The sequence below is a fragment of the Nuphar pumila genome, chromosome 10 (assembly GCF_984573655.1).
Source record: "Nuphar pumila chromosome 10, dmNupPumi1.hap1.1, whole genome shotgun sequence".
Classification (NCBI taxonomy): domain Eukaryota; kingdom Viridiplantae; phylum Streptophyta; class Magnoliopsida; order Nymphaeales; family Nymphaeaceae; genus Nuphar; species Nuphar pumila.
The window spans coordinates 37,495,744-37,519,451 of NC_143258.1; the positions used below are offsets into that span (position 1 = coordinate 37,495,744).

At 38.3% G+C, this 23,708-nt stretch overlaps 1 protein-coding gene across 1 annotated transcript; it reads left to right on the forward strand.

The window, feature by feature from the left end:
• The first annotated feature begins 304 nt into the window (after positions 1-304).
• LOC149826677 (NEFA-interacting nuclear protein) lies at positions 305-22,745 on the forward strand. The gene is made up of 7 exons (XM_090020097.1): positions 305-369; positions 457-531; positions 2,800-2,857; positions 13,523-13,578; positions 21,577-21,639; positions 22,082-22,150; positions 22,264-22,745. The coding sequence occupies exons 1-7, from the start codon at positions 319-321 to the stop codon at positions 22,531-22,533; spliced, it is 642 nt and encodes a 213-aa protein (XP_089876223.1). The 5' UTR covers positions 305-318; the 3' UTR covers positions 22,534-22,745.
• The last annotated feature ends 963 nt before the right edge of the window (positions 22,746-23,708 follow it).

Below are 23,708 nucleotides of genomic sequence, written 5' to 3' on the forward strand. Positions count from 1 at the left end.
CTAATCTTATAAGTATTACGTGAACCATACTCAGACCTAGTAAAATAATATTTTTTATCATTTTTATATTAAAAAATTGTAAATCTTAATCGAAACTCGAGTGGGTCCCGAGTCTCGTGTGAAATTTCAGAAACCATACCTGACTTCATATATTAATAGGACCCTTTGGGTCCGACCCGGATTCTAATGTGGCCTTATTTATCACCAAACCCAAACCCTGACTGTTTGGTACAGGTCGGGTCTGGGTTAAACCTGACCCATTGACACCCGATATACATAGCAAGCAAGGACGGGGGGGAAAAGAGAGGAGCAGAGAGTATGGCGGAGCCTCCACCCCTCAGAATGATGAACTTCGTCTCCGAGCATCAGGTCTACTCTTAAACCCTAACCTCTACTCTCTCTCTGTGAATCCCCAGGTTCGTGCCCAATTTGAGTGGTGGTGGGGGGTTTTTGCAGTTGGATGAAGCTAGGAGGACGAGGGGAGAGCGTGTCGAAGATGGGACTGCTCAGAGAGATAGGCCATTGTATCAGGTACACGCTTTTATTCTCTTTTGATTTCTTTTTTTTCCTCCTCCTTCCTCATAATTTCTCGTCTTTTCTTATGTCTTTCTGTACTTTAGTTGTTGAATCGGCTTCTTCTTCTTGTGAATTCTTTTGGGATTTGGATGGATTCCTGTGGGATTGTTGTTGGATAGCTCGACCGGAAATAGGAATCATTTACGAGAAATTACAGTTGTTTTTGTGTTTGTGCGGTCCTCAATTCCAAGGATCCATAATAAAAGGGATAGGAACACACATAATTTGTGTCTGCGGTTGGACCTATATGAGTTTCACTTATCAGCTTTCTAAATCAAGTCATAATGGCTTAACGAATGCCCGATGAATAGACGACAACGACCATTGTTGATGATCCTTTTGAAGACAGTTTTTTCATTTAATCCGTAAAACGATGTTGCCTGCCTTGGTGGTGACCAGTCAAATATTTTGGGTGCAAAGGTCCTGTTTATATATATATATATATATATATATATATATATATATATATATATATATATATATATATATATATATATATATATAGGGTAACTAAAATATGTTTCCGGGTATGAACCAAGATTTTCATAGTTTATTTATTTATTTTTTGCAAATCTCACCCTACTAATGTGATATAAAAGCTTGGTTTTATAAGAATAGACTCTTGGATCATCCAATTACTATATATATTTAAGAAGGATCTTTTAAGGTTAAAAATCAATGGCTTAGAATTTTCATAAATGCTCGAGCATAAAAAATCACATTTCTTGACCCGATTGTGATGATCCAACAATCGATTTCTAGCAAATAGACCACACTGAATGCATATGTACGGTTAGATTTGCAAAAAATCCTATGAAAATCTCGATTCATACTAGAAAACATATTTGGTTGGTAAACACACACACACATCTCTCTCTCTCTCTCTCTCTCTCTCTCTCTCTCTATATATATATATATATATATATATATATATATATATATATATATATATATATATATATATATATATATATATATATATAGAGAGAGAGAGAGAGAGAGAGAGAGAGAGAGAGAGAGAGAGAGAGAGAGAGAGAGAGAGAGAGAGAGAGTCCAACCAAAGGAAGGTCTAAAATCTACAAGACGGCTCCCCTTCTCCAATGCTTGAGCATTTCTTCGATCAAACCTCATATATTTGTTCTTTATAATTTATTTAGTAAGAAATATGCTTTACACAAAGAGACTTTATGGCATATAGGCATGTTTTTTGAAACGTGAAAAATCAACGGCTCACAATGCATTTAAAACTTTACAATACAAAGTATTGTGGGCTGTTTATTTTTAGTGCTTTAAAAAACACATATAAACATCGAAAATTCATAATTCAAGACATGTCGCTCACTAAATGAATGATAAAAATTCAATATGTAAAGTTCGATCGATGAAAAGCTCGATCGTTAGAGAAGGAACGCCGTCGATTATCATCGGTTGTAGATTTTGAACCTTCCTTTGGTTGAACGGTCCCCCTTCCTTATATATATTATGTATACTGCAAATGATCTTGTAATTGAACATAATTGCTAGATGAAGCATCACCATCATATCATTCTCTTGGGTTATCTCTATGTGACTGTAAAAAGAGATTTAATCGTTAATTGCGGAATAAATTTGTTTGTTGCTTTATTAAAACTGTGGCATGTAAATAAGGCTCATATTAAGCTTATCTCATTAAGAACAGGTTCACCTCTTGGTATTGGAAGGGAACAGATATGCATATTTGTGTGTTATTTTTGTGTTTCATACCAAAGTGATGCCAAATCCCCTATTCACAACAAAGTTTATCTTCTTCAATTTAGTGATAAACTACCACACTAGTTTTCTACAACATAAATATAGCAATGCCATGGCATATGGATTGATGCTGCTGGGTCTGTTCCAATATACAATGCTGCAAAGATTGTCCTAAGCATGATTTCACAGCTTATGGTTTGGTAACAAGTTGCAACATAACTTTGATCATGTACACAGGACATGATAAAGTGACAAAATTACATATGCACACATGTCAAAATCAATGCTGAAGTTATGGTTTATAAAATTTGGATAAGCTGATGTCATAACACTTCAGAGTTGGTTTTTGTTACAGACTACATTGATGTATGCTTCATCGTGCCATTCATGTTATTTTACTTGCTTTGCAGCCTCAGAATTATCTTGACATTTCTGTTAATAGTATCAAAATTGTAGATTTGCCTTGTTTTAATTGGTTATTTGTTCTTGTAGATTCTTCAAGAGAACAAAGACAAACGAGATGCGGAGTTCAGTGAACGGTTCAAACATAGTAAGCGTTACACAATCAAAACTTTTTGACTCTTCATCATTTTGTCAATTGGTTGGATCCGGTATTTGCATGTTATTACTTCATTGATGTATCCCAGACCTGTTTAAAATTCACACATCATCCGTATTACTGACCTGTGTAAGGACCATGTAGTCCTAAAAGTTTAGATATTTCAAGTCTTTTTCTTCTTTTTTGTATGTTGTATTTTTATTACACTTTTTTTACATCTGACATGGCTTTAATTTTCTCTGTTATTTCTGCAAGATTCTTAGATCTTTTTGTTGATGGTTGCAAATTAAGATTATCATATTTTAGGTTACTTAGGATGCTTGACTGGCATGACATTTATCATTTGACTAAGAGTCGATGGTTTTCACTACTGTAGCTTACTATGAGCACCCTGAAACTACAGTAGTTGTAGATTTTGATGTCCTGTTTGCACTAGTTTAGGATGCCTATCCAATAAACCAATAATTCTGTTAAAGTAAGGGGTCTCTTTCTCTCTATGTGAAAGGAACATGGTAAAAGAACATATAGAAAACCACTTGAAAAGCAACATGGGATATGGGAATCTATAAAATCCCTTGCTGCAATGATGTTTATACCAATGTTGTAAGTATTGTTACTATGAGGAAAAATGATACAATACACACTCATATCGCGATATGAGTGTGTATTATATATGTATTGTGTGTATCATACGATACAACCCTGTATCATATGATATAGGGTGTATCATATGATACACCTTCGACACACTTTAAAAAGTGCTGAATCACTTTTTTTTGGTTTTAAAGACCTCTTGAAGGTTAACTTCTTCATTTGTGTAGAGGCCATTAGAGGGCTATCCACGCACCTTAGGAGTTGTGAGAGCGATTTGAGTGCCGATCCGTGCACAAGAGAGAGGACTTTTACAGTTTGTTCAAGTAAAAGTGCATTTTCACTCTAGGAAATGGGTTAATGTAAAAAATCTCTATTATGAGTAAAATTACAAAACTACCCTTTAAAAATTCTGCCTTGGGAGCTCACCCCCCCCGAACTCCTTCCTTACTATCAGGGGGTGCTGCATGTAGAAATCAGACTCCACACTCCAACAAAGATGGCCTCAAATGATCTGGCATGATAATGGGGCACTCAAGCAATGAGTGAAAATCAATTGAAAAACGAGTGCAACTATTGTCATAATATTTTTGTTTATGTAATATGAAGGTACTTGTCTTGTGAGACGTTCTTAATTGCAAGATATTTAATATTTTTCATTGTTCTTGTAAGATAGTTGATGTTTGATGATGTTTTATGCATCTCATAGAGACATAAATGTTTCATATGTGATTTTATTTTAGAATTTTTGCTAATTTTTTCTGATTTTTTTGGTATTTTTGAAAAATTTGTATTAAATATTTTGACTTTTTACGATATGATACGATACATATCTTATTTTGGGTCCGACCGATATGGGTAACGATACAATACTTACAACCTTGGTTTATACAACCAATTGTTTCTTTGAGTCAACATTAAGGTTCTTGCATGGTAAAGCAGCCTCCTCATGTACAAGCTCTCAAGGCAAGGTCTATTACATTGATGAAGGCTGGAGTTGTCTTAAGCAAATTTTAGTTGATTCAAGCTCATTATGGATTGGCATAAGGAGGGTGCTTCAAACAAGGAATTTTGTTATTGGCTGTAATTGAATATCAATACTAATGGTTTCTTAGATGATATGGTGGGAAAGAAGAGAGGGACACAAGGTGAGATAGGTCATGTTACAATAGCTCTTGAAAAATCAGATGGATGACACTCATTTTAAAGCTGTTTGTTCCTAGGACCAATAAGCTAAAACTTTTGCTTTTCTGGTGGTGATCCAAATGGATCTATTGATAATCTACACCATTTAGGGGAAGTTATAGGTCAATTGGGGGAACAAGCAAATTACATTTGACTTCAAAAAGACATTACATTCAAATCACTTAGAAGCGACACAAGATTTTTTTGTTATTGGGGAGCACATTGCAAGGTTATGCTTATTCAACTAACATAATTCATTGGTCAATATTGTCAGGCCGTTTCATGTTCTTTAGGTTCAGACAGGTTTGAACCATGGTTGCCAGTTGAGGAAGCGGGAGTGGGAAGCGATACGGGAAGCGAGAGTGGGAAACGAGGCACTTTCAAAATTTTAGGAAGCGGGAAGCGTGAGACCACTTAGGAGCGATTCGGAAATCATCTCGAAAGCGACCTAGGAAGCGAGGGGGAAGCGAAAAAATTAAAAAAATAAAAATAAAATAAAATTAAAATAAAAAAATAAAAAATACAAAAAATTGAAAAAAATGGAGGAAGCGTGGGGGGGGAAGCGTGATGGGAAGCACGCTTCCCATTTAAAAGTGGCGCTTCCCGGCACGCTTCGGAAGCGCGACGTTTCGCGCTTCCGAAGCGCTCTTCGGGGAAGCGCGCTTCCCCTTTTACTTAGGCGCTTCGGGTAACTCTAGTTTGAACTTGTTATATATAGTTAAGGTTTACCTATAACTCATTATCATGTAAAGTTTAATGTTGATCCAAAAGGCAAAGTTGATGCACTCAAAGAATTTTATCTAATTACAAGTTTGATTGTATTATGAGACAAGACCTACTCAAACTGTAAAATGCCACCTTCTTTTCCTATTGGCGGAGTACAACTTAACTAGGAAAGAGGACATCTCATTAGCAAAAAACATGATTTTGTCTATCTAAAGAACACATTGGAGGTTTTTATGAAAGAAAAAGGGGCTAAGACCAAGATTCAGTTGTGGCAGATTGGAGAACATAATTTCTCATCTCTTAATTTGGATCAGGTGCACTCTTATATCTAGAATGACAATCTTTCTACATTCTCCAAAATTATGGTGCTCATGACTAGAGTAGATAGTGCACTTCCTTTGCATGTGGTATCCAAATGCGATACTTTGCTTTTTGCGTGGATTCACTAATCATGTATTTTTTCCTGAAAGAAAGGATTCTCTAATTATGTCAACGACACATGTGATATCCCATCAAGGTAATGATAAGATAGGGCATCTTGCTTAAGGTATTAGCTATATCACACAAACACTTCACTTGGCATGCGTATCCCGTATTCGACACGACACCGAACACTTCACTGACACGACACGACACTTCTTGGACATAGGCAAACCAGTTTCTCACAAGTCAACATTGTGTCATTAACTTTATCTAATTTCTTTTATAATCTTATTTACTTATTTTGTATTCATTTGAGTTCTTTTTTTTAAAAATTTTGTCATCCATTACATTACATATCAATTTAAACCATTGTCATCGATATCGGTGATATTTTGAAATTATCGCGATCAATACCGATATTTTAAGGTAGCCAATATTAAAGGTAATATCTCACGATATTTTCAAAATATCGCCAGAAGACTTAATATCGCGATATTTTTGGGAATTTTTTTTAGTTTGCATTTCATATGTTTTTATTTCTTTTATATTTTAAAACCTTTAAAACATGTTTCTTTATATTTTTTGAAGAAAAATAATGCAAAACTTATTATTTTCTTAGCTTTTTTGTTGTTATTTATATTTTTTCAATTTTTTGAACTCCTGAGATATTCCCGAGATTTATCAACTTTTGAAAATCTCTCCAAGAAATACCTCACCGAGAAATTACCTTTAACGACATAGGTGACTATGATTTCAACTTGGTTTTATTATTTGGTAGTGATTTAAAATTGGTGTTGTACACACTCACACGCATACATACATCTATGTTTGTATGGCTGTCTCTGTGTCCTAATTTTTTAAAATTGTCGCATTGTACGCAGCATATCCATATCGTATCCCACTCCCGCATCCTCCATGTGACGTAGGATATTAGAATGGATGTAGATGACTCATTTGCTCCTTCTTTGGATTCCCAATTGGTTTTACTGAATGAGTGATTGATATGCTTCTTCCCAAACAATTTTCCTTTGAGGAAATCAAGCATATTTTTCTTTAGAACAAATATGCCTGTTCTTTTCTCTTTTACTTCAATTCTTTTGAAAAGAACTGAAGTGATCCAGTTCGTCTCTTTAAGCCTTTTGAATATCCATCACTATCCTTGGGAATCACATCGTGAGCCAATATTGCTCGGCAATATATATATATATATATATATATATATATATAGGAAAGGGAGATCGTTCAACCAAATGAAGGTCCAAAATCTATAACCAATTATAAACAATGGCGTTCCTTCTCTAACGATCAAATTTTTCATCGATCATACTTTACATATCGGTTTTTTATCATTCATTTAGTGAGTGACATGTTTTGGATTATGAATTTTCTATATTTTGGATGCGTTTTTGAAAGCGCTAAAAATCAACTGCCCACAATACTTTGTATTATAAAGTTTTAAATGCACTGTGAGCCATTGATTTTTCATATTTTGAAAAACATATCTAGATGTCATAAAGTCTTTGTGTAAAGCATATTTCTTACTAAATAAATTATAAAGAACAAGTATATAAGGTCCGATCAATGAAACACTCAAAACATTGAAAAAGGGGTGCTGTCCGATCGTCATTGGTTGTAGATTTTGGACCTTACTTTGGTTGGAAGGTCCCCCATATATATATATATAACCAAAAAGTCCAAAATCTACAATCGATGATGATTGATGACATTCCTTCTCTAACAATTGAATTTTTATTCGATTTGACTTTACATATTTACTTATCATTAATTTAGTAAGCGACATGTATTAGATTATGAATTTTTGATATTTAGATGCATTTTTGAAAGCGCTAAAAATCAACAGCCCACAGTACTTTTTATTTTAAAGCTTTAAATACCCTGTGAGCCATCGATTTTTCATGTTTCGAAAAACATATCTAGATGTCATAAAGTCTTTGTGTAAAGCATATTTATTACTAAATAAATTATGAAGAACAAATATATAAGGTCTGATCAATGAAACACTCAAAACATTGGAAAAGGGGTGCTGTCTGATCGTCATTGGTTGTAGATTTTGGACCTTCTTTTGGTTGGATGGTCCCTCTTGTTAAAATATGTTGATCCTTAAATGTACATATATATATTTATATATATATATATAAAGATACGTATACATATATATATATATATGTATACATATCTCTATTTATATATATAAATATATATTTTTTATCTTCCTAAAATACCCTCAAGGGTATTCTTGTAAATTAGCATTTTACGCATATTCCAATTGGAATATGCATTGTAATTTTTGTTTTATTTTTATGTTTTGTTTTTTATATTTTTTGGTTTCGTACCACATTGGGGGCCTCCCAAAAGTGACGTTGGGAGCCCCCAACGGTCACAAATGTGACCGTTGGGGGCTCTCCAACGTCCCCTTTGGGAGCCCCCAAGGTGGTCCCTTTTCATGCTTATAAATAGGGGATTTCCCCTTTGTATTTTGTATTCTTGAGGGAGCTTATGCTCCATTGTAATGGGGTTTTCACCCCTTCTCCATTATTCTTCAATGATATGTAACTTATGACTTTAAGTCATATTTTTCCCTTTTTATGGGTTTTATGTATTGGCACATTATGTGCGTGTGTTGTTTCCCTTTAATGGGTATATTTGCACTTTACGTGCATAAGTATGGGTTCATTATTGAACCCAAGGTATTTCAAGTCACTTTCTAACATGGTATCAGAGCAAGGTTACGATGGGGTTGTCTCTTGGTGCAACGGAAAGCGTGTCGCTCAAGAAATGGTGAAGTATTCATTGCTCTTCCTAAAGTATTATGCTTTTGAAGTTATTCGGTATGTATCCCTTTTCTCAAAAAGTATTATGCATTTGAAAGTATGTTTCTTGCATATAGTTTGTTCGTTTGATGGTCATGATAGTTGAATTATTTCTTTTCACATTTCGTGTGCTCATATATTTTGAAAATATCTCCTTCTAAATTTGGTGAAATCGTTTGTTGTCCAAATATAAAATTCGTGTCTATTTATCGAACTACTCATAGCTTATAATAGTAATTTATGTTTTTAAAAATTACCTTCAATTATGTGAGATTTATAGTTCTTAAATAAGTATTTCATGATTGACATATAAGTTAACTTTTAAAATTATATATGATCTCTTGCCAAAAAAAAAAAATGATCTTTGCTTAAAATTTCTTAACTCTCATATGAACCCTAATTTGATTTGAGTTCCTCTCTTGATTATGGATTTTAGTGCATTTTTGAAAAATTTGATATAATCATTATATGAGAATCTCTCACATCTAAAATCTTTGTTGAATCCTAAAGTAGTTCTTGTTAATGATAACTTATAAGAACTCCTAAAAAGTTTTTCAATGTTTCTTTTTTGAAAAATTATTTATGATAAACCATTAGGAAAGATTGTTTTTAAAAGGGAATTTCCCACATAGAATGCATAGTTCATCTATTGCATCCTTTTTTGGTATAAATGATTTCATTTTTCATCCTTATAAATTGTTGGTTTGTATTTTTCATAAGGTTTCGAAATCTCTTAATAATATCTTTAAAAATGCCTACATTGGCCATAATATAGTTTTAGTTGTCCTCAATTGCACTTGTCAAGCATGTAATTACATAATTAAAACTTGAGAATTTCAAGCATTGCTCTTTTTATAAAGTGCATACTTGCTCACTTTTGTGTATTTTTGTATTTTGTGCACATTTGCTTCTCAAAATATTTGCGCTTGTATGCATTCCCTCTTTTTTATGATATACATGCCTTAGTGCATGTTTGTTGACACCTTGGTGTGTATTTGTTCAAGTATTGTATGAGTGCTTTTGTGCGCATCTTTTATAAAGCCTTGTGTGCTTACATGTGTATTGTCTCTTCGTAGACATTTTTGCATTATGGAGCCTTTATGCACATTTCTTATTGTGAAAAACATAATGAATTTAGATATTGAGTCCTTTTTAAATCATTGTAAGTGCTTATAGCACTTTGTACGTTTCCGCATATCTCATCTCAATCAAAGAATATTTAAAACTTGTTGTATGGGATTTAATCCCAAATCTATAAATTTTTAAGTACTTTTTCCTTGAGTATTGTGTTAAAGCCTTCTTTGTGAACCATTACGGTTCTTATGATTTCTTTGATTAAAAGCTTGATTGTCTTGATGAATTCTTTATGTTGTGGTCTTTTTGATACAAGACTTCTTTTAAAGATTAGGCATAATTCGTGTTTATGCAAAATTGCTTTTGATGGATTATATTGGACCTTTGATTCAATTTGTTAATCGGTCCTCTTTGTAAAAACTTTTTGGAAAATGATTCCTTATGTGTTTATTGCCCCTTTGTGTCATTTATATTTGTCCATCACATGTTATTTAATGCATCGTTTATTTGGCCTTATTATTGTCATATTAGAGATGTTTGTCGAGGTGAGTTATGGGCACCTCGTGTTGTATCATTTTAGATTGTCCACCTTCCATATTATAGATGGTTGTTGAGGTGAGTTATGGGCACCTTGGGACTCTAAAATGAGTTGTTATTTGATCTCTAATTATGAGTGGGTCACTCATTTTTTCTCTTGTGGCCATTGGTATTATGGATGCTTCTATGTAAATGTGATGGACATATGGTGTTTGAAACCTTAAATGCTTTAAGGTATATTTAAAATCAAGGTGTTATGGGATTATAGCCCAACCTTTTATTTATGAATCTTATGAGTGCATTTGCACATTTGTGATTCTGAATGTTGTGCTTATTGTGCACGTGTTCTTGTGTTTTTTCACAAGTGTTCTTGGTGTGTGTATGTTCACACATTTGTTCTAAAAGAATATTATTTTATCATCTTGTTGAAGATACTTTTACATGCATTTATTCCAAAATGTTATTGTTATGAGTATTCATGTTTTAAAAGGAATATTGTTTCATTCGAGGTTTATTTTCATTACAAGTTTATTGCCTCAAAAGTCTTTTCCTTGTATGCCCATTATCTAAGTGTCATCATATGTAGACAATAATTTTATTACACCTTCGTGTGTTTTTAGCCCTTTGTTGGCTTTTGCTCTCTTGGTCTAGTAGCTGAACACACTTGTCTTGAGTGTTTTTATATGTAGACAAGGCACGTTGATTCACACCATGGTGTGTGATTTTTAGCCTATGTTGGCGTTTGTGTCATTGTTCTAGTCGCTTAGATGTATGCCCATGGTTGGCTTATTTCACTCATTTCAAGTGCTATCATATGTAGACAAGAGATGTATTATGTTTTAGCCCATGGTTGGCTTATTACTCTTGTTCTAGTAGCTGAACATACTTGGTTTTAAGTGTATTTTTTACGTAGACAAGAGATACTTTTTAGTCCATGTTGGCATGTATTCTCTTGTTCTTGTCGTAGATGCACTTATTTCAAGTATTATTATATGTAGACAAGAGGTTCTTTTACACACCTTTGTGTGTGTCTTTGGCCTTTAATGGCTTTATATTCTTGATCTAGTAGCTTATACACTTGATTTATGGGTTTTGGAGGACTAATGAGGAAGATGTTTGTAATGGATAAACTATTGTTGAAATTTGCAAAATTTCATTCATGACTTGTGTTTTTCAAGCAAATCATATTTTTGATATGCATATCAAGTTGATTTCTTAGCATTTAATCTATATATTAAGTGCTTATGGTTTTTGCCACCCTTATATGCAAAATGTGTATTAAGTATGTCTTTCATAAATGATTTTAAAACCTTGTGAACTCTTGGGTTTATTTTGCCTAAAGTATGCTTGGAGACTTTGTTTCTCTTGTTTGACACTTCATTACATGTTTGAAGCATGTTCATTAATGAGTTCGTTGAGTATTAATTCATTTCATGATAAGTATATGCATATGCTCTTTATGGCCTTTTTGGGCCCTCATTCAATAATGTTTATGTATATCATGCCTCTTCGTAGGCTTATTGTGATGTCCCTTAGTGGACCATTTTGTTATTCCCTATTATGGGGTTATATTTGTCCAATGTTAGACCTTATGAATGCATTATGCATTCTTGCAATTTATTTCTGCATAATTTGCTTCCGCTCATTTTGTTTTAAACATGATATATGATTTTGAAACTTTGGTGTCATTTTTGCATAATTTGCATCTCTTCTAACCTGTGCTAGTTAGAAATATTTCATTTGAATAAAAGTACAAAGATTTGTTTTACTTGTTTCTTTGTTGTTATTTCACAGGATCTTGGAGATAGGACAAAGAGAAGTACCCTGGATAGTTCGGGAAATTTGAAGACAATAGGAGGAAGGCCTTTTCAAGTTCCATTGCATCCTTGCCGGAGCCTCTTGGAGTCTTGCCCTTTGTTCAATCTTTTCGTTTCCCCGCAAAGATTGAGGGGGGGTGTTAAAATATGTTGATCCTTAAATGTACATATATATATTTATATATATATATATAAAGATACGTATACATATATATATATATATATGTATACATATCTCTATTTATATATATAAATATATATTTTTTATCTTCCTAAAATACCCTCAAGGGTATTCTTGTAAATTAGCATTTTACGCATATTCCAATTGGAATATGCATTGTAATTTTTGTTTTATTTTTATGTTTTGTTTTTTATATTTTTTGGTTTCGTACCACATTGGGGGCCTCCCAAAAGTGACGTTGGGAGCCCCCAACGGTCACAAATGTGACCGTTGGGGGCTCTCCAACGTCCCCTTTGGGAGCCCCCAAGGTGGTCCCTTTTCATGCTTATAAATAGGGGATTTCCCCTTTGTATTTTGTATTCTTGAGGGAGCTTATGCTCCATTGTAATGGGGTTTTCACCCCTTCTCCATTATTCTTCAATGATATGTAACTTATGACTTTAAGTCATATTTTTCCCTTTTTATGGGTTTTATGTATTGGCACATTATGTGCGTGTGTTGTTTCCCTTTAATGGGTATATTTGCACTTTACGTGCATAAGTATGGGTTCATTATTGAACCCAAGGTATTTCAAGTCACTTTCTAACACCTCTCTCTCTCTCTCGATATATATATATATATATATATATATATATATATATATATATATATATATATATATATATATATGGTGAGTGAGAGAGAGAGAGCATTGGACAGACTTTTTTATCCTATCATTACAAAAAGAAAACTGTTTGGTTGAGACTCATGGAAGGCTCTCATGGAGTTTCTTGTGTTACCTTTTTGCACGGCTAAAAGTAATGAAGTCTGCCTCTCTGTTTGACGAGTTCTCTAGAAACTTTCCTTTCATTTAAAATTTCAATGTAGCTACTTTTAATAGCGGTTGCTAAATACCTTCTATATCAAATCCAAGTTCCTCTGTCTAGTTTTGGCTTTTGCCTAAATCATGGTTGAACCTTTCTGATAATTTTCTTGATCTTTTGTGCATTTGTAACTATTCTTCTTTAAAATCTCTAAGTAATATTTTTTATCAAAATTATTCTTGGGATTTGGCATCAAGAAATTTCTACAGCTTCAAGAGTTATCGCATGCTTGCTACTTAGCAGAAGACTAACATTGATTGAAAACAGATTCATATGTGTTACATAAATGAGTTTCCTCTCTCTTTCTCTCTCTCTCTCTCTATCTTTTCCGTAAGGTTTCACATCAACTTGATTGTGCATTGAAATGTGATTGTTGAGTTGGAATCTGCATATTTACTAATGGCGGTTTTCTGACTTCCAAAATTCAGGACCCCCAAAAGCTTTGGATGAGGATGAGACAGAGTTCTTGGATAACTTGGAGATGGTGAGAATGGGTTTTAAAGATATTCACTAATTGGGTATGCCTGAACCAACGGACTAGGAAAGTGATGGTGACTTTCTGTTTATTTAAGCATAAAAATAAACGTGTAATTTTCAGACATAAATGGAAACACAACCTGAGGGAAAAGAAAAACAGAGATTTGTTCATGCTGCAGATATGAGAGATTCTATATTTCCATCCACATAAGTTTAGATATATCTTTATGCTGTTTAGGTGCTCTATTACAACATGATATTACTTATGCTGCTGCTATACTTTTGCTTAAGCTATTGTAGCATGTACCCTTGTGCTGCAGTTGGTGCATATATATCATCGGTCCTTTTTCCCTTTGGATTTATACCATTAGTCTTGGGTGCTATTGTTTTATTCTAAGGAATTTGTTTGCATATTAAAGGACAATGATATCATGACTGAGTTGAATTTTAAAAATAAGTTTTGGCTGCCATCTGCTGCAACCTGTAAGCTGAGTCTTTTTTTTTTCTCTCTTCTCCCCTTCATTTTGTCTGTTAAATGTGACAATGCTTTGACTTTGTACAATTTGCAGCTTGAATAATAAAATTTGACATTTGTGTTTATATTCTCTCTTTCTCTCTCTCTCTCTTGTTGCCGTTTCTGTGATTATGGGAAAGGGATGAAGGTGTACCATGTGCACCATCATGACTGAGTTGAGTTTTAAAAATAAGTTTTGGCTGCCATCTGCTGCAACCTGTAAGCTGAGTCTTTTTTTTTTCTCTCTTCTCCCCTTCATTTTGTCTGTTAAATGTGACAATGCTTTGACTTTGTACAATTTGCAGCTTGAATAATAAAGTTTGACATTTGTGTTTGTATTCTCTCTCTCTCTTGTTGCCGTTTCTGTGATTATGGGAAAGGGATGAAGGTGTACCATGTGCACCATCATGACTGAGTTGAGTTTTAAAAATAAGTTTTGGCTGCCATCTGCTGCAACCCTATGTCACATGGGTGCGGGTGCGGGGATTCGGCACTTCCAAAAAACCCGGGTAAGGCAGGGGCAAAAAAAAATAAAAATAAAATAATATATATATATATATATATATATATATATATAAGGGGGTCCGGGGGTTCCCCCGACGCGGGTTTTTTCAAATTTCATTTTATATACAGCTGCATGATAGCGCACCCATCTTGTCAGGAGAACAGTGAATACTAATAGCCAACAAGGCTACCACCATCATTATCATTTATTATGGAGAGAGAAAATCCTTTACGAAAAAGAAGGATCAGCAAGGCTACCCCCATCATTATCATTTATTATGGAGAGAGAAAATCCTTTACGAAAAAGAAGGATCAGCAAGGCTACCACCATCATTATCATTTATTATGGAGAGAGAAAATCCTTTACGAAAAAGAAGGATCAGGATTGAAAAGGCAGGAGCAGCAGCAGCTGTCAGCAGAATTTTTTTTAAAAAAAATTCCGCAGCCCATTTCATAGGGCAATTTTTTTTTTAAAAAAAATCCAAAAAAAATAAATAGACCTAAATGATCCTGGGTGCGGTCAACGCACCCAGGAACGGGTTGACCGCACCCGGTGCTGCACCCGCACCCGCACTCGCATCGAGTCGCGTCGACGCGGGTGCGGCACCCTGCTAGCCGAATCCCTGTGACATAGCTGCAACCTGTAAGCTGAGTCTTTTTTTCTCTCTTCTCCCCTTCATTTTGTCTGTTAAATGTGACTGTCACGGGCCTATTTCCTTCAATGGGCCAGCGCGGCGCGACGGTCCTTCCTTACCGCCGCAAGCCTACTCGTCAGCTCGCTTGCCGGTCGCGGAAGCTTATGATCAGAGTGCAAGAGAGCAAGAGAGAATAGAGGGAGAGAAGTTGCAATCACAAGAAGCAATCACAACGAGGGTGAACAAAAGAAAGCTCAACGCATTTAATTCATTCACAATTTTGTCCGCAGGCTATTATAGTTCAAGTATACGGGCTGCCCCTTCGGGGTATTGATTCACCTGAACCGGGCAGCTTACATCAGACTCAACAAAAGCAAAACAGACTCTAGCGCAACTGTACACTGTAAGTCGCAAGGGAACATGCTCCCCCCTTCAAATCATGCGCCGTCCTCGGCGCCATCTATTTCGTGGTAAGCCCTGACTTCAGTCGGGTAGCGGCTGTTCATTCGAAATACAGGCTCCCACGTTGGTTCCGCTGTTTCCTCCCACTGCACCAAGTATTTCTTCGCTTGCCCCAAGTAGTTGACCTTGTGGCGAAGGATCTGACTGAGGTGCTTCTCGGCCCGTTGTGCTGCCGGGGCCCTCTGCATGATGGGAGCGCGTTGCGGCACATTGCGTTCCGGGTCTCCATCATCTGGATGAAACTGCTTGAGGTTGCACACGTGGAACACCGGGTGCACCTTGAAGTCTGGGGGCAACTCCAGCTTATATGCCAGCTTGCCCACCTTCTTTGCGATGGTGAAGGGTCCCTCATACTTTCTGAGTAGTCCGCGGTGCCGCCCGCGGAAGATGCCTGTGCGACCAGGATATAACTTCACCAACACTTGGTCCCCAACCTGGAACCCTGCGGGCCGACGGTGTTTGTCCGCCCACTTCTTCATTCTCTTCGCCGCTTTGTGTAAGAATGCCTTCGCCAACTCATTCTGCTCGTGCCAGTCGCGAACAAACTGATAGGCGAAGGATGGCCTTCCCTTTTCTTGTGCGGCAAGAGTGTGCGGGGTCAGTGGCTGCTGCCCCGTGGCTATCTCAAACGGGCTGTGGCCTGAAGATTCGCTCTTCTGCAGATTATAACAAAACTGTGCCACATCAAGGAGCTTCACCCAATTTTTCTGATTGGCACTAACAAAGTGCCTAAGGTACTGCTCCAGTATCCCGTTGATGCGCTCTGTCTGCCCATCTGTCTGCGGATGGAAGCTTGTTGAAAACAACAAATCAGAGCCAAGTAACCGAAATACTTCACGCCAGAACTTGCCCGTGAAGCGAGCATCGCGATCGCTCACAATGCTCTTTGGTATGCCCCAGTGCTTCACCACATGCTTTACGAACAACTCTGCAGTCTTCTTTGCAGGGCACTCCTTGGAAGCTGAGATGAAGGTGGCATACTTTGAGAAACGATCCACCACGACTAAAATAGAACTGAGGCCCTCTACCTTTGGCAGACTAACAATGAAGTCCATAGAGATGCTTTCCCAAGGACGTTCTGGAATTGGTAGAGGCTCAAGGAGACCGGCAGCCTTCTGGTTTGTCCCCTTATCTTGCTGGCAGATGAGGCATGTCCGCACATACCCCTCAACATCGTCTCTCATCTGCGGCCAATAGTAGCCGCGCTCAAGGAGTGCTAAGGTCCGCTCCTGACCAGGATGGCCGGCCCATAGTATATCATGGCACTCCTTGAGTAGCTCTCGGCGAAGGCTTCCCCACCGTGGTACAAAGATGCGTCCCCCTTTTGTTACAAGGAGGCCATCCTGTAGCCAAAATCGCCGAGTCTTCCCTGCCTGCGCCAGAGAAACAAGGTGTTGTGCGGTCGGATCCTGCTGTGTACCCTCGCGGATGCGGCTCAGCAATGCACCCTCCAAATGCACTTCAGAAGGCTCTGCGCGCGCAGCAGCTAATTCAGCCCTACGGCTCAGGGCATCCGCCAGAACATTGGTTTTTCCAACCTTGTACTCTAAGGCAAAGTCGAACTCAGCCAAAAACATCTGCCATCGAGCTTGCTTGGGCGTCAGCTTCTTTTGCGTCTGAAAATAGCTCGTGGCCACATTGTCCGTCTTGACGACGAACTCGGCACCCAAAAGGTAGTGCCGCCAGGTCCTGAGGCAATACACAATGGCGGTCATCTCACGTTCGTGCACTGTGTACCGTCTCTCTGCATCCTTCAGCTTACGACTCTCATATGCGATCGGATGCCCGTCTTGCATAATAACTCCGCCAATGGCAAAGTCTGAGGCATCAGTGTGGACTTCGAAGGGTCTCGAATGATCAGGCAGTCGTAGCACTGGCTCTCTCACTAAGGCTTTCTTCAAGCCCTCGAAGGCATCTTGGCACGCTCCTGTCCAGAGCCATACCCGATTCTTCTTCAACAAATCTGTGAGGGGCGCAACAATGAGGGAATAACCTTCGATGAAACGCCGATAATAATTTGCCAAGCCGAGGAATGACCGCAATTCTGGCACTTTGCTTGGCGGAACCCATTCCTGGATGACCCTTATCTTCTGCCCATCCATACGCAGCACACCACGCCCCACAACGTGGCCAAGGAAGCTGATCTCCTCCTGCCCGAAGAGACACTTCTCTCGTTTAACACAGAGGTCATTCTCCTTCAGCACCTGAAACACTGTTCGCAAGTGCCCGACATGTTCCTCCATGTTACTGCTGTAGATCACGATATCATCCAGATAGACTACCACAAACTTGTCTAAGTAAGGGTAGAAAATCTGGTTCATTAAAGTCGTGAACGTGGCTGGAGCATTTGTCAACCCGAATGGCATTACTAGAAATTCGTAAGCACCATAGCGGGTGACACAAGTTGTTTTCGGCTCATCACCTTCGGCAATCCTCACCTGCCAGTAACCCGATCGCAGATCTAGCTTGGAAAAGATACGGGCACTGCCTAGCTGATCGAACAAGTCTGCTATCAATGGCAATGGGTACTTGTTCTTCACCGTGACCTTGTTCAAGGCCCGATAATCCACACATAACCGTTTAGAACCATCATGTTTCATCTGAAAAAGGACCGGGGCACCAAATGGGGCTTTTGATGGACGAACAATGCCTGCGTCCAACATCTCGTCTAGCTGCCTGCGCAGCTCCTTCAACTCTGCTGGCCCCATACGGTATGGAACCATTGCGGGAGGCTTTGCTCCCGGGGTCAACTCAATCTTGTGGTCGACCTCGCGTCTTGGCGGAAGACGCTTTGGCAATTCCGGAGGCATCACCCCCCGAAACTCCTCCAATAGAGGGGCTAGGGTCGGCGGCACTGCTGCTTCTACCTTCCCTTCATCTGCACGCACTGCAACTAAGAATGTCTGCTCCCCATGCTTGACACCCTTCTTCAGTTGCATTGCTGATAACACTGAAGACTTGCCTTTCTGCGTAAGGCACTGCACTGTGTGGGACAGGTCTGATCCCATGATCGTCAACGTGTTAAACTTTGGCAGCATCATCACATTCTGGCTTCGCAGAAACTCCATACCCAGAATCACCTTGAAATCGTCCAGGGGCACCACAGAGAAGTTGGCTTTGCCGACCCAACTCCCCACTTGAGTAGCCACATCTCTTGCTTCACCAAGAATGGGCTTGGCCTCAGAGTTTACTGTTTTGATAGTCCTCTGCTTTGGCCCAGTTTTCAAGCCCAACCGCTCTGCCTCTTCTCGCGAGACAAAGTTGTGTGTGGCCCCGGAGTCTACCATTGCCGAAGTAGACTTTCCATTCATAATGACTTCTACGTACATAAGTTCCTTACTGACCTGCATGTTCTTAGCTGCGCATCTTCTAGCTGCGTTAATCGATCGCATGACGCCCATCCTCGGTTGCATGGTCTCAGTGTCACTGCCTTCAGTATCGCTGCATTCTTCCTGTGCAGCATTGGCTTGCCCGTCGTCCTTTACAAGGCGCTTTGGGCATTGCCGGGCGATATGTCTATCACCACAGAACCAACATGTCACAACCGCACCCTTGTTGCTGTTGTTGTGCTTTGTGTAGTTCTGCGTGTCGACGCCTCACCTTTATCGTTGCGCTGCTCATCCTTCTTGCCTCCGTGGTCAGGCTTCTTCCCAACTTTGGTTGATGGGGTGAAAGGTTTGCGCTGAGTATCAACTAAGCGCTCAGCCGCCACATATGCATCTTCCAAAATACGGGGGTTGCTTCTTTCCACTTCGGACTGTGCCCATGGTTGAAGTCCCACAATGAACCAGTTGAGCATGTCGTCTTCTGGCATGTTAGGTATCTCCAGCATAAGCTTCTGGAACGTTCGGACATAGTCCTGCAACGAACCAGTATGTTTGAGTTCACGAACCATTCGGTAAGCCTGTCTCTGCGCATTTCTTGGCATGAAGTAGTTGCGCAACTCTACTTTGAAGTCGTCAAAGGTGTCTATCACACATTGACCCCTCTCCATGTCATTGCGCTTCCGCCTCCACCAAGCGATAGCATCACCATCAAGTAAGGCCGCTGCAGCCTTGATCCTCAGATCTTCAAGGGTCACATTTTGGATATCCAAGTAGTCTTCTACTTGGAACAAAAAGTTCTCAATGGCCTTGCTGTCGCGAGAACCATTGAATTTTGCGGGTCTAGGTACATCAATCCTTGATGGTCTCTCACCATTTCCGCCATTCAGGGTCACCGTCCGCTGCAACGTACGGTTCCTCAACTCAAGATCGGTCACTGTAGTCGTCAACGAAGTGACCTGCCCCATTAGTAAGTTCACCTGCTCTTGCAGGCTCGCCACCACATCATTCAATCCATTGAATGATTCACATGCGCGTGAAATCGCTTCATCATGCGAAGTCACATCTTCCACCAACTTGTTAACAGTTGCAGCCAACTCTTCTTGGCCCCGAGGTGAACCCATCTCCTCAGCTTCGGCAACTGCCTTGCCTCTGGTGTTGCGCAAGTGTTGATAAGGCGCCACGATGTCTTGCTCACAAATCGCAGCCTGTCGGCGTGTCTGTCGACACCGACTCCGGAGTCCCTTCCCCAGCACGAGAACGGGCTCTGGTACCACTTGTCACGGGCCTATTTCCTTCAATGGGCCAGCGCGGCGCGACGGTCCTTCCTTACCGCCGCAAGCCTACTCGTCAGCTCGCTTGCCGGTCGCGGAAGCTTATGATCAGAGTGCAAGAGAGCAAGAGAGAATAGAGGGAGAGAAGTTGCAATCACAAGAAGCAATCACAACGAGGGTGAACAAAAGAAAGCTCAACGCATTTAATTCATTCACAATTTTGTCCGCAGGCTATTACAGTTCAAGTATACGGGCTGCCCCTTCGGGGTATTGATTCACCTGAACCGGGCAGCTTACATCAGACTCAACAAAAGCAAAACAGACTCTAGCGCAACTGTACACTGTAAGTCGCAAGGGAACAGTGACAATGCTTTGACTTTGTACAATTTGCAGCTTGAATAATAAAGTTTGACATTTGTGTTTGTATTCTCTCTCTCTCTCTCTTGTTGCCGTTTCTGTGATTATGGGAAAGGGGTGAAGGTGTACCATGTGCACCATCATGGCACCCAAAGCGCATAAAGAGCGACATGCTTCTGTTTTTCACTTTTGTCTGTCTTGGAATGTGTTCCTATTACAATAACCTTGCTTCTTGAGAGCATCTCACCAATTGTTTCTCCAAAGTTGATGCTGAATTTGGGTGTATTGTAATTTTTCAGTTGGGGTACTGGCAGATTGCTACAAGTTGCCGTACCATGTGATCTTTCTGTTCCATCATTTTTTTGCAAGTACAGCATGGACCCTAATAAAATGCACAACATGCTAATTCTGGTTTTGGGAAGATTTCATCATATCCATCTCTGTAGGATTTTGTTACTATAAGCAATTTCTTGATAGAGGGTAGTGAGTCATATAGTATCTGCTGAATATTAAAGGCAAACATATGATCCGCATTCCACAATTCTTGTGAAAATTAGAGATGGTGCTATGTTCAAAATTATTTAATTCTTATTACTGACATCCAAGCTTTTATGAAGGCAAATGATCCTATTTTTATCTATCACAGCTAAATTATCATTCATATTCTGAGGACTGGAGAGTGGATCCTTTCTGTTGAAATATATTTACAAGGTTTTTCTTGATAATAAAGACTGAGAGCTTTGCAATATCATACGTCATTTAATCTTTATGGGATATCAGTATTCTTGTGTAGAATTGAATGCATAGAAAATTGTACATATGCAATGCTATTTTTTTTGTAAAACTTGTTTGTTTATTCTCTTGAAGACATTTGTATGTCATCTCCCTTTGTTGGCATCAAACTTTCGCAAATGACTTTGGATTGTTTTTTTGTAGTCAAGAAGGCAATATGAGCGGCAGATGGCAGATGATGAAGCTCAACATCTTCGGAGTTTCCAGGTAATATTTCCTTGGGGTTCAAATATTGAATAAATGTGCAAATATCATTATTTATAGCATAAAAATAACATTGTATCTCAAGTGAACTAATCACACTGGGAGTGTTAAACTCATTTTTTTTTATATTTACATGGAGAAACCACCCCCAGGATCAGAGACCTAGCCATGCTGGCTTTGCCTGCCGTACTTACGGTCGTCGTCCTGGCAGCATAAAACTCGTTAAACTCATTTGCTTAATAGGACCTCGAAGTTTGCTTTTTAGTTGAATTGTTGCTTTATATTGGACATGTTTATAGATTTGTGGTTGCTGTTTTATAATTTGACATCTTACAACCTTGTCATACTGTCCTTAGCAAAGATCAAATAAGCTCTGATTTTCATGTCTGTTTTTGTTTTATCATCAGGAAGCCCATATTCATATTTGTTGCTGTTTTATTATCAGGAAGCAGTGGCATCACGTACGTCTGTGGTTTATGAGCTGAAGGAAGTGCCTTCTGATTCAAGAGTTGTGGTTAGTAGTTTTTGAGAGAGAGAGAGAGAGAGAGAGAGAGAGAGAGAGAGAGAGAGAGAGAGAGAGAGAGAGAGCATGTGTAATGCATTCTATTTTTCAATTTTCTTTTCTAGGAACAAAAACCAGTTGAGAGGAAGAACCCTCTGGGACGCCCTTTTGGCAGTATGATAATGGTAAAACCGCTAAAGAAGCAAAAGACAGATGCTGCAGACATTAGTCTTGATTCCACGGCAAGAGCATCGAATACTGAGGAAGAGCCAAATCCCATAGCTGTTAATGCTGCAAGGCCTCAAGATCCTGAAGAAGATAAGATCATTAGTGTCAACAGAGGCCTTGGTGGTCTAGTATCATATAGTGATGAAAGTGAGGAAGATAATAGTTAGCATTCTTTACATTTTGTGCTAATTTCAGTGAAGTTGTGCTTAGTTACCTTGTTTGGCATATTTAGTAGATGAATCCATGTGGCTGTATAGTACAGTGACATTTTTTTTTGGTTTTTTCTTTTGGCGTGTTTGATGTTGACCAAAAGTTGTGTACTCAAAAACGGGTGACACCAGTGTTGCTTCAAGTTTTCAATCTGGAGTTTGCTTGCACACGCCGCCTAGATTTTGGTGCCTAATGATGTTATCTAGGACATCGATACTGACAATTAGACTTCAATATGTTTTAGCTACTAGTCTTGCTATCCTAAGAGCAGAAACCAAGTCAACGCCATTTAGCGAGTGGTTGCTAACATTTTGACATGCATCGTTCATTAAGGGAAATGACCGTACCGCAAAAATGACACATTTTTTAAATGCCCTGCAATTTTTGAAATTTTCATGTTCAAATTTGCAAATGCTTGATTTTTTTTGGACTTTTTTTACTCTTCGCCCTCTCTAGGTACACTGCCTCAATTTTGCAACCTCTTACTAAAAAGTACATTTGCACCATGAAGTTCAGTTAACCAAATTTGTGAACCTCCTGAAACTGAAATTTACGTATCTTTGCAAACATCGTACAAAATTCTCATATCTGATCCTCAAGTAGGTTCACAAATCTGTGATGACATTTGCATATTAATGTTTGCGAATATTCTTGATCTTTGCACTTTGATTGATATTTGCAAATAAGGTGCTACCTTTGTATATAGTATTACACTCTGCAAGCTACCATGCAAATCTCCTTTAAGTAAATGATCCTCAAGGAGGTCGGTAAATGTGTGATGACATTCACATATATTTTTTGCGAATGTCCCTGACCTTTAACGAAGATTGCAAATATGATGCTATTTTCATAAATAATGTACGATCTTTGCAAAGGGTGCTTGTGAATCTCTTTGGACAAAATTCTCTTCAATGAAATATGCAAATATGTGTTGACATACACAAAGTTCTAGCATGAAAATTTACATACATTCGCATGCTTGTTGAATCATATACAAAGTTATTTTTTTTCATTTTTTATTTTATTTTTTAAAACAACCTTAATCCTTTTCTTTCTAGAACCCCTAACCCTTTTTTTTTCTCTCCTTATTGTGATTCTCATAAAATCTTTTTGCTCCATTATGCTGAGGTTA

What these genes read in the sequence shown, in the direction of transcription:
- LOC149826677 (XM_090020097.1), top strand. Translation starts at nt 319, where the DNA reads ATGGCGGAGCCTCCACCCCTCAGAATGATGAACTTCGTCTCCGAGCAT. An exon ending in CAGTGAACGGTTCAAACATA is followed by an intron (nt 2,858 to 13,522) that starts GTAAGCGTTACA and finishes TCCAAAATTCAG; the next exon opens with GACCCCCAAAAGCTTTGGAT. An exon ending in CTTCTGATTCAAGAGTTGTG is followed by an intron (nt 22,151 to 22,263) that starts GTTAGTAGTTTT and finishes TTTCTTTTCTAG; the next exon opens with GAACAAAAACCAGTTGAGAG.